Source organism: Colossoma macropomum, unplaced genomic scaffold (genome assembly GCF_904425465.1).
Source record: "Colossoma macropomum unplaced genomic scaffold, Colossoma_macropomum, whole genome shotgun sequence".
Taxonomy (NCBI): Eukaryota; Metazoa; Chordata; class Actinopteri; order Characiformes; family Serrasalmidae; genus Colossoma; species Colossoma macropomum.
In genome coordinates this window covers 8,907,691-8,919,752 of record NW_023494786.1, presented here as the reverse complement: position 1 = coordinate 8,919,752, position 12,062 = coordinate 8,907,691, and the positions used below count along the sequence as shown (strand labels likewise).

Sequence of the window (12,062 nt, the reverse complement as noted above, 5' to 3'; positions counted from 1 at the left end):
TATGACATGAGCATTTTACAGCTTCCACAGAGCAGAGACAGGCCAGAATTCACTACAAAAGTCTCAAGTTCATTTCAGAGTATAAATAAGACTGTAATTAGGCCTGAAAAAAGTGTCAACACTTAAAAAGCCTTTTCCGTAAACAGATGCCAGAGGGTTGCTGTTTCCATCTCCACCCTACCAGCCGTAAATTAGCGCATGTTTTTTTGTTTTTTCCAGCACAAACGCCCCAAACCCGACTGCACTTTAAAGATTCTTAATGAGCAACATGACAAAGAGTAATATGAATTTAATTGTGCATGGGTACTAAAACTAGCAATTAAGCTGGTGTAAACATTGTAATTCATCTTGAATTAATTAGTCTGTTTTTTCTTGGATTTTTGCCCAATTATCTCCCCAATGTTAGTTGTCACCAAACAAAGTTGAAGAACTATTAAGATTTTATTACGTGTTGTGTTTTTCTGGTTGTGAAGTGTTACAACACCTAAGAGAGGATACAGTTTGTAATGTGGGAGGGATGGATGGATGGATGGATGGATGGCCAGACAGACAGATCAAATGCACTGACAAGAACAATGACATACTCAGAAAAGCATACTGTGATGTAATTTATCACAGTAATGATAACATCTCGCCATGTTGCCCATTAATTCTGTAATTCTGCTCAAGCTATGAATATAGAATTTGTCAAACAATGAGAAAACAAAATAGAAAAGATGTATATTTAACACATATACATCTGATCCTTAGAGTTTAAATAGTGTTATTCTGTTAGTCAGTATTCTTTCAGCATGTGTTTTAGGCTTGTGCTGCAGTTTTGCCACTGTGTCTGCTGCCATTGTGAAAGGAAGTCTCCTAATAAGACGCCTTTGAGACCACAAATTTACGACTGGTAAAAAAAAAACGGCTGCCACTAGTTGCCACGGGCGATCAAGGACGGTCTTGATGTGAAGTGATTTAGAGGGAAGCCTAGAGCCAAGTTCAGTAAACAGCTAACGTTAGCTAGCTAACTAGTTTACTTTTGCAACTGAGCAACAAGTGACTGTTGACTAAGGGGGTCTATCATTTGGATTTTTCACAAAGACAAAATGTGTCGTTTTCTATTGGCCCACACCACTAAAGTTCACAAACACGCTGGGTTAAAATTCACCTAGAATAATTCAGCACAAAGCGAAACGAATCGCTACCAGAAGTGAATTCCTTTTTGTGTTTCTGTGTCATTTCCCATTCAGGTGATTTGGCTTTTTTTTACCAATTTTAGGCTAGTGCACTAGTTTTGTACATAGCACATGCACAGAATGCATCCTAGAACTGCTGCAAAGCTTAGTACATCAGGCTCAGAGAGAAAGAAAGTTAGAAATTTCTTAATGAATTTGCTGGGTTACAGTAGCAGCCAAAGACCTATGCAAATCACATATACATACATTATGAATCTGGTGTGTGAAATATTGAATACTGAACTTTGTACTGCTCTGTGTTTCCACTACATAGTGCCAGCGGGATGGACGTGCTGAAGATTGAAGAGATGGAGAAGATGTTGAAGGAAGCTCAGCTGGAGAAGGCCAGACTCATTGAGTCAAGAGTGAGTAAAAGCCAAGAACACATCAGTGTGAATATCATTATGACGAGACCCCCACTGTGGAGGATGTCAATCTGGAGTGACCACGCGTCTCCTTTGTGTGTCTCCTGCAGGAGCGAGAGAGCCTGGCCCGTAAACAGCTGCTGGAGGAGGAGAGAAGGAGGAGGGAGGAGGCGGAGAAGAGGTTGCAGGAGGAGACGGTGCACCGGCAGCAGCTGATAGAGAGGGAGGTGAAAATGAGGGCAAAGAACTTCTCGCAGGTGAGTCTGCTGACCTCTGCACTTTTCTACTTCAGACTGTAGCGTCAGACTGAGCACAGAGCAGCTGTACACAACCATTAAATATGCAGCCTGTCAAAGGTTTTGGGGACATCTAGCTTTTAGGGAGGTTTTTAAAAAATAACCATGTTTTCTTTGTTAGTTTGCAATAACAGAAAGCTGTTTAGATGTCACCATTATTCTTTGAAAAGACGGAAGGAACCACAGACAAAAGTGCTACATTGGGAAAAACGCCAACCTCCACATTCTTGTTGTTCTCTTGTTTTGATTTCAGCACTCGTCAGCACTTTCAGTTTAAACCAACTTTTCAGTATGTGCTGCTACATCAAGCTGCATATTATAAAAGATACCTGAAGTGTTAGTAAATGGCTGTTTTATGATACCAAAAACTTTTTGCAGTTTTTTTTTCACTTAATTGAAGACAAACATTAAAAATTAAAAACATTAAAAAGCTTTACTTGGAAACTCCCAGAAATAGAGACAAGATGTCTCCAAACTTTTGACAGGTAGTGCAGATGTGATCTATCAGATAAAGTAATGTGGAGAATGACATCATCTTAAATGAGCTTTGGCAAATGTGTCTGTAGAATCGAATGTAATCGCTGTCATAAGAAAACCTTGTAACTTGTATTGATGAATGGAATATCAGAAAATGAATTAAAATCCCTCACTAGAGATGGCATGATACCTTATTTTCTTTACTGATACCAATTTTGAAACCGTGTCTGCCCACACCAATCCAATATTTTTAAATATAAAAATACTCAAATACTCTACTACCCCACAGGAAGAAATAACCAGCTAACAAAAGCTTTTCACAACATATTTCAGGGTAGATTTGTTACAGGATTGGATGAGATTTGTTCTTTTTTCCTCTCTGATATCCGATCCAGCACTGATGTAACTCCAGTAATGATACCCATCAGTACTGATATGCCATCTCTACCCATTACATGAGCACACTTTAATCTGTAGAACATACCATAAAGTTACTGTTTCTGAGATACAAGCTGAGACAGACTGCTGTGTTGTAGCAGCAGGGGGTTTTAACCAGGGGGCCTCATTACTTTTTTAAAGGCTCGACCCATGACGCGCTACCTGCCCATCCGCAAAGAGGAGTTTGACCTGCGCTCGCATGTGGAGTCTTCGGGCCACAATGTGGAAACCTGCTACCACGTCATCCTCACCGAGAAGATGTGCAAGGGCAACCTGGTCAAGATGGGCGGCAAGATCAAGTCGTGGAAGAAGCGCTGGTTCGTCTTTGATCGCCTCAAAAGGACGTTCTCCTACTACATCGGTAGGCACAACCAACTAGCTTCAACTGGCAGACATCTTCCCCACTGTGCACTATGCAAATGAAGCACTGCCAGTGTGTTCTTACGCCTCTTAGAGCCCTGAGCTTGAAGAAAGCCGCGATTTAGTACAAAGAGCTGATTCTTAGCGCGGCGAAGCTAGTGTGGGGGGATACGGGTAATTAGCGGCTGCTTTAGCTGGCGGAGGCTGCCGCGCTTTCCGATAGCCTCGGGTTAGCCAGGGGCATACAAATATCCAGCAGCTCGGCCGCGTCCTATCTGATGCTGATGAAATCCGCCGCAATGCTGTGGAAATCCAGCTCCACACTCGGCCCTGTTTGCGGCTCGGCATGGGCTGGCGCTTTCACCCCCCCTCCTAATTGTTACACAGGCAGAAAAAGGCGAATGGAACCCACTAACAGGGCGAAATACTAACAGCATCTGCCTCCAACTCGCTGTCTCTATGGGCAAGTCTGTTTTTAACCTTCAGTCATGCACTTTCGCTTACCATGTCATTTCTCTACAGATAAGCACGAGACCAAGCTGAAAGGAGTCATCTATTTCCAGGCCATCGAGGAGGTTTACTATGACCATTTGCGCAGTGCCACAAAGGTAAATTACCCGAGTGCTTTCACCTCCAAATGATGCCCCACACCACAACTAATCACACTTCACACTCAGCTCATGCTGCTTCTACACTTGTCCACACCCTTCTGTGCAGTTTCTGCCATTCTAATCCTCCCTTTTCAGCCTTATTCTGCTCACGTTCTTTTCTCTGTGCTCTGCTTCTCACGTTTTCTGTTGTGATTTTTATCTTCTGTGCGTTCCTCCACCCTCCTTCCTGTCCATTCTTTCGCACCGCCGGCCGTTTCCACAGAAAGGATTTTTCAACCTGAACTTGACAAATGTATGTATTTCTTCCTGCCGCCCCTCACAATGCATCCTGCATGTGATTAGCCTCCCTTTGCCCAGAGACAGCTGAATTCAATCTGGAGTTCCTTTGCTAAGATCAAGCTTATCTTCTTATCCTCCCCCTTGAGATTAATTACCAATTAGTCACAGCAGAGTCAGGCTCGAAGTGATTATGCGCATTGCACTGTTACTGTGGCCAGTATTTGTAGTGGCTGTAGAGGAGGTGCTTTGTGCTTTAGCAGATAAGGGACACGGAATTGTAGACTTTCCTGTGTTCCATTTGCCCCGAGCACATCTCTGAACTGCTGCCTCCTCAGTTTCACAGAGAGGTGTGCGAGTGTGTGTGTGTGTGTGTGTGTGTGTGTGTGTGGTGAATACTAAATACACATCTGGCTTGTGTGTGTGTAACCAGTTTAATCAGTGACAACCCAGACTTTCCATTTAGATCCATTTAGTCTCTCTTTCTTGTCCCAGTGTTTGAATCAATAAATTCCATAAAGGTTTTAACACGACTTAAAAACAAATATGCATCATCTTCATAACCATAATCTGTTAACACAAGGGTGTGCAGCTCCAATCCTGATTTCCCTGCTCAAACAACACCTTAACTAAGCAGTAGTGATTAGTGATGGGCATTCCAGCTCTTTGCAGTGAGTCCGATAAACTGGCTCAGCTCAAAAGAGGCTTTAGGCTCCCAAACAGCTCTTCATTCAGTAGCACAGTTTATTTGTTCCCAAAATTATTATGTTGTCTATCAGTTAATTTTCAATAAACCTTATTCTACCTTCCAATTAACTAATGAATAAAAAATTGTGTTACATTTTGCAAGTAAGTCTGAGGTTTGTAAGTAGTTTCAAGTCAGGATCAGAAGACAGATGAGAAAATGTAGGAAAAAACAGTCACCAACAATCAGAAGAACTAATGAGGCACACTTGGAAATGCAGCTAAGAATTACGTTAAAACTGCCATGAACAAAACCAGAGACAAAACTAACACAATAAGCAGGTTTGGGGGTCGTTACACGGCAGAGCCAGAATACTGCAAGGACATTGAGGAAGGGGTTCCTGTGATTTTCAGCTGTGGCATTGTAAAATGTAAGCATTTGTTTAGTCTCAATTTAAAAAACAAATAAAAATGAACTCTTCAATGCGAATCGGGTCCCAGCGTTCATCTAAAAGTGCCAGCTCAGAGAGCTCACTCATTCACTACTTCACTACTACATTCACTACATTAACTACATTTCACTGGTAGCGATAGGTCGGTTACTGTTTTTATGACATGCATAACAATCATTCTGATCATTCTAATCATTGTGAAGTATAAAAATAAAAGGAAAGATCAGACATGCACACACAAAAAGATATATGATTAAATTAATCTATGGACATCTAGAGTCATCAAACTATCAGTACAGTCTGTTGTGATATTGACAACTGATACACCCCCAATGGAGAAGACATCTCCAATGAAATGTTCAGTGCTCTCGCTTTACCAAAAAAACAATAAAACATCATGTCTTTAGGCCAGGAGCTGATAGGAGGATTGTAGGATTTCCACAATGACAATATTTTATTCCTGGCTTTAAGAGAAGGCGAAACAACAACAAAAATAATGTCCCAAAAATGACAAAGAACTGTCACCATAATACTTCAGACAGATCCAAAAAGTCTGCAGTTTCTGACATGACCAAAACATACGTGTAAGGTCAGTGGGGTGCAATCGCCCTGATTGCTCTAACTATTGTCATTGTGGGTGTAAATGTTCACAGACGATACCGCAATAATACCGTAAAACTGTGGTCATTCAGTCACTGATGTAAAGACAGGAAATATTCACACCATCCTGTCGCTACTGGGCAGTAAATCAGGTTTAGCAGGTGTATTTGAGCTAGAAAATCAAAAATCTGTGGCCCTCCAGGGAGGGAATTGGACACCCCTGCTGTAACTGAATGGAACAAAGTTCAGTTCTTTGCTGGCATTTTGATCAGCGTGATAATCATCAGTTTGATCTAGCAGTCCTGTGCACGTTACTGCATGCTAGAATGCCATACAGACAAACTCAAGCTTTAGTTCTGTGAGCGTAACAGCAAATCCCTGAAAGCTCATGCTAACACCAGATCAATCTCATTGGCTAATTCTGCTTTGCTCTCTCGGCTTCAGAGCCCCAATCCTTCCCTGACGTTCTGCGTGAAGACCCACGACAGACTGTACTACATGGTGGCTCCGTCTGCAGAAGCCATGAGGATCTGGATGGACGTCATAGTAACAGGAGCAGAGGGCTACACGCAGTTCATGAACTAAAGAAGGGGCACCCCCAACCCCCCCACCAGAAAAGGTCAAATCAGAAACAGTTTCGGCAGGGAAACTTCAAATGACTCATCCTCCTGTTTACTGGGTCTACTGACTCTTGATGAGGGGAAAGCCTTTTTATTTTGTATTACGTTCTTGTTTTCTTTTCTTTCTTGTTTTTTTTTTTAATAAGTTGTATATTCAGCACGACTGTACAGATTCACATTCTCCACAGGTTTTCTGTGTTCGCCTGGATTTAAAAAGGGATTCCTAGAAGACAAACCTGAGAAGCAAACTTACACACGGATGGCTAAGAGAGTCGCTGTGAAAATGCCTTTTTTGCCACAGCCTAGTATTCCACAGCTGTTCTTTAAGTATGCATAACTGTTTGATGAGCTTTTTTGTTAAATTGTTTTTATGATTTTCTTTCCCACATTTGAGATGTGATATTGCCAAATGACATTAAGCCATTGTGGAACGTTTTTTGTAAAAACTGATTCTGTGGCTTTGACTGACAGAGAATAAGAGAGGTTATAAATATACAGGTAGTACATTCTAGAGATAATGTCGAATATATCAGTATAGCATAAATGTGAGATTCCTACCAGAGCTCTAGACAAACATCCAGTGTCACCGAAACAAAAACCTTCACCAAAGTTCACCAACCAGCTCGCGAATCCGTCACTTCCTCCATGTTTAGACCGTCGCCAACAGCTCTTGTTTGCCTGCGTCCAACTTTGTATGTCTTCGTGTTGCCAGCACAAGCAAACCCTGTGCACACACACAAAATAATATCTCTGAAGCACCACTGCAGTAGAGTCTATTTGCCAAGTCCTGACAACTTGATCTTCTGACTTAACCCCTCAAGGAATTAGCCATCTTCTCTTCACTGCCACCCGAAGGCCTGGAGGACAAACAACATAGAACAGATGAAAGTACTGGACGAAAAACATGGAAAACGCTTCTGGACATAAATGTAATAATGCAAATCATTCAGTGCCTTGATATTTCCCCACGATTCATCACTCTGAGTACCGAAGTGAGCGGCTAGCTGGACCACAAAACACCTGAAACACAAAACTGACTTTAAGTGTTATTTTTATTTGCAAGAGATGTATTGTTGTGAAAGTTCTTAACAGATGTTTGCACATGGCATGTAGTCGGATCGATGAAAAAAAAAAGCGATGAGTGATAACAAATGGTGACGTGTCAGCTTTAATACATTATTTAAAGAAAAAAACAACAGTCAATGTATTTGTAGCTTGTAAAGTCATGATATGTGGAAACTCTTTGTAATCTGCCTTGGCTCTTGTCAGCTCCGGGAGGGGGAGACTTCATCTTCTGAACTGAACTATGCTGTGATTTCAAATCTGGAGAGTTTTTCATGCCTTAGTGTTTACTGGGTGGAAAAAACAGGTTTTATTTATAATGAGTTTTGTTTATGTAACAGCGACGACACTGTTAGAATAAGACCAACGTGCTTTTTTCTGAAATCCAACTGTGTATATTCAAGTTGTTGAAAAATGGCCAAAAACCAGTCACCATTACTGTTGATCCTGATTAGTTTGCCAGTTTTTTTTATTTTATTTTAAGCATCAGATAAATATTTCCACACATCTGGATGAAGAAATTGAATTTCTCACAGTTCTGCTGTGTTTCTTTATTTTAAGGGGGAATTGCACCATTTCTTTTACATTTCTGCATAATTGCATCATTAAGATGTAAACAAAGGCATTAAGAGTGGCTTGATGTGAAATGCTCCATTTTATAGCTATTTACAGTTAGAATTGTTCACGGTGGTGAGAGGAACCAGACGTCTGATGAGTTTAATGCCTCTGAAAGGTTAATCACAAAGTTATTATATGAAGTGGTTAGGAATACACTGCATGATGTCTGAGACATAGTTTAGAGATAAGAGTTTGAATGAACATATAAAAAACATTCATGGTTGAGAGGTACATGCAGAATAGTCCCTAAAACAACATATAAACTCAAAAGACACATGTAGGTTCACTGGTTCTTCAAGATAAATAAAAAGAAGAGGTCACTATTACTGGTTCTGATCTCCACCACTGTAAAGAAATTTAAATATGTTTCTCTACAATGAGCCATTTCACAACAAATCACTCTGAATGATTGTTTACATCCTCACAATTGAATTATTCAGAAATGTTGTATTCCCCTTTAAGTGTTGGATTGTGTACACATACAGATCTGGTCTGAAAGTCACTAGGATGCACACACATGCACAGATACACACAACCACAGACAAACACATTCACTTCAGCAAGAATATTCTGTCACTAACAACACACTCGTACATGCTGACACTATGTTGATATGATGGTACTTTCCATTCGGCACTTTGGATGGACTTCATGGAGTTTTTCAGGTTTATTAAAAAGAACAGAAATCTCCCATTCTCTCGTCTCTTGTTGAAATGGCTAATTCAGCTGTAATCGTGCTCCTGATCACTGCGTGCTATGAGGCCACAGAGCTTTCAAAAAGAACTTCATTACCCAGGAGTCTTTCAGTTTCTAATGATGCTTCTTTAAATCAAAGCACACTGCCGTGCTCCACTTAGATTTGGGGAATACATTTAGGTTTAATTCACAGCTGAAATAAAAGAAATTAATGAGCGTCTACATTCTTCACATGGTATGAACTTTCTTCAAGATAAAGTTAGAAGAACTGCACTTGAAGGGTTTCATCCCAAAATGCATTATGGACTATTTTCAGGAATTGTTGTTGGGTATTGGCTTTACATCTACAAGAAAATACCAGTGCTGTATTACGATTAATAATACATTTATTAGAGAAATAAAAATGTTTCATTGTACATTAGCTGTTACTCTTGTCAAAAACTTGTTCTATCCAAAATTATTACAAAAGGATATACAGCATTTTGGAATGAAACTCTTCAGTCAGGCTTGAAAAGTCAGCCTGCAAAATGTATTAAAAATGAATTTGGTCAAAAAAGAGTTCCAGCATAGTTTTCGTTCAAGAACAGCTCTGTAAACTTTACATCTTATTCAAAGATTTAGAGGCAATAGCAATTTTTATCTGCTTCTAGGTTTTCAAACAGCATTGGCCAAATTGATCTTTTTAACGTAAGTGACTGGCTCCGTCTAATTGAAAGCAAAGGTAGGGATGCCTTTTAAATCATGTTTACTGTGATTGGCTATTTCTTTCTTTATCAAGTACTGAGTTTTCCCTTGTACTTTCCAGATACTACAGTTGTGTCTCGGGTCTAAAAAGTAACATAGAAATAATGAGTAGTGAGATTACTTTTTCAAAGAAGTCATGAGTAAAGCAATCCCATTACAGTTTTAGAGAAGTTATAAGTAATTTGTAATGGATTACTGTTTTTGTGTAACTACCTGGGTGGCTCCTGCAAGCAAGACTCATGGATATCAAAAAGACAACTGAGTTTTTGGAATGTGGCACCCAAAGCAAGCATAAGAGCATATTACACTGATGCTCCAAACTTTTCTCCCCTTTCTGTTTTAACCTTTCAGAGTTTGTATGGGTAAATAATCAGCTACTTACTGGGGTGATAGTAGTCATAACCCTTCACCACAGTTGGCTTCAGATTGCGCACTGGGATTTCCTCCAGAATTACCAGAGTGTAGATCTCATTCTCATGCTCTTTCAGCTGGAACAATAAGTCAGGCGTCAGCAGATAAAGTAGACAAAGACATTTCATTATCATTTAACTGATAAAATCTTTGAATTAGCATTGATTTCCATTCATGGCTGAATGTTGCCCACGTGTTGCAGCTATGGAAACAGCTCTCCCATTTGGGGACGGTGAGCATGCTTCAAATACAAACCATCCATCCTTCTCGCACAAAGCATGTGCAACCCACCTTTCCTCAGCCACCAAGCAAAAATGCACCATATCCAAATGTCAAGTTACAACCTCTATTATGATAGTCACAGTGTGAGCCAGCATTAAGGGTGGACTACATGATAAAAATATGACCACAATACTTGATGACATTTTCACAACACAAAACCCATCACAATTTTGAGGTTTGTGAATGAATCGGAAAAGGTAGTAGTGCTATATTAAAAAAGCTTGGATGACAATGTAAATTTAGACAAACAATTATCGTCTGCATAATTACTGCAATGAACGATCTTATCATGATGCAAACGCAGTTACAAAGTACCACATATGTGCCTATTAAGCCTACAGCAGTTCAGCCGCGCCCACTCACAGTGATGTTATGAGGAGTGTTTCAGCCTTGACTGCTCAATAATCATTTGTACGTCAAGGATGAGAAGCTTCACTTAACTTCCACTTCCTTCCTAGGTTCTGTCCTTAGCTCAGATGGAGTAGTTATGGACAGTTGCAAAATAGACATTGTGATTAACTGGCCTGTCCCCACATCTGTGAAGGAGTTAGAGCGGTTCCTAGGTTTAGCAAATCTGTGCAGTCGCTATTTATGTGATTATAGTAGCATCGCTTCCCTACTTACAGCTCTTTATAAGGGTAATGCAAAAAAACTAGTATGGACCCCACAAGCTGACACAGCATTCCAGTCACTTAAAAGAACTTTTACTTCAGCCCCCATTATGAAACATCCTAACCTGTCAGAGCCCTTTGTAGTGAAGGAAAATGCTCCTGAGGTTGGTGTGGGAGCTGTGCTCTCCCAGCACAGTGGTATGCCACGCAAATATACCTATACCCTTTGGCGTTCTGCTCCAACAAACTGACTCCTGCAGAATGTAATTACGGCAAAGATGATCATGAACTCCTGGCTATGAAACTATCCTTTGAGGAGTGGTGTCACTGGTTAGAGAGAGCATTGCATGCCCTTTCTTGTCTTAACTGATCATAAGAATTTGGAGTACTTGCGTTGTGCCTTAATCCTTGCCAAGCTTGCTGGTCTGTCTTTTTCTCTGGGTTTCAGTTCAGTATCACCTATCAACCAAGCTGTCATAACACAAAAGCTTTATCTCTGTTCACCAGTGATGGAACCTTCAGTTGTGGTTGCTCCAGTTAGATGGGATGTTGACGATGACATCGATCATATTAATTTATTCTGACTCACCCCCTCCTGTTCAATGTCCTCCTGATATGAAATGTGTTCCTGTTCAATGTAGAGATCGCCTCATTACTTGGGCTCATTCGTCCTTAGCATCAGGTTATGTGGGTGAGTCACATATACACCAGTTGTTAGCTAGTAAATACTGGCGGGAAAGTATGTTGGCTGATATACACTGTTTTGTGGCTTTATGTACCACTTGTTCACAATGTAAGACACCCAAAACACTTCCAGCTGGCAAACTTTTGCTGCTTCCTGTACAGTCTTACCTGTGGTCACACCTGGCTATTGACTTTGTCACTGACCTCCCTCCTTCACAAGATTATACCATCATTCTTACCATTGTTAGAACGATGATTTTCTAGGAGTGCGATTTATTCCTTTTTGTAGTCTCTCCACTGCCTTCCAAACAGCTGCATGTCTGTTTAACCATGTGTTTTGTGTGTTTGGTATCCCTATCATAACAGATAGAGGTTAGCAATTCACGTCTCAGGTTTGGTCAGCTTTTCTTGCACATTTAGGTGTCTCTGGTCGTTTGACATCAGGCTATCACCCACAGTCTAACAGACAGTGTGAAAGGAGAAATCAGGAACTGAGTAAATTTTTACTTTTTTTTCGTCATGACAATCAAAACAACTGGTCTACTTACTTATCCTGGG

At 40.5% G+C, this 12,062-nt stretch overlaps 1 protein-coding gene across 18 annotated transcripts in view; it reads left to right on the top strand.

Annotated features, from left to right (window-relative positions):
• The window catches only part of phldb1b (pleckstrin homology-like domain, family B, member 1b), a 102,763-nt gene extending 95,244 nt beyond the window's left edge, over positions 1-7,519 (top strand). For 15 of the 18 annotated variants that reach the window (XM_036559978.1, XM_036560072.1, XM_036560055.1 and 12 more), the window contains 6 exons: positions 1,492-1,582; positions 1,693-1,839; positions 2,935-3,154; positions 3,676-3,761; positions 4,027-4,056; positions 6,221-7,519. In XM_036559978.1, coding sequence (XP_036415871.1) covers positions 1,492-1,582; positions 1,693-1,839; positions 2,935-3,154; positions 3,676-3,761; positions 4,027-4,056; positions 6,221-6,361 — 715 coding nt within the window. In that variant the 3' untranslated portion in view covers positions 6,362-7,519. The remainder of the gene's footprint in view (positions 1-1,491; positions 1,583-1,692; positions 1,840-2,934; positions 3,155-3,675; positions 3,762-4,026; positions 4,057-6,220) is intronic. The other 3 variants (XM_036560004.1, XM_036560037.1, XM_036560081.1) reach the window with 1 other exon arrangement.
• Positions 7,520-12,062: the final 4,543 nt, after the last annotated feature.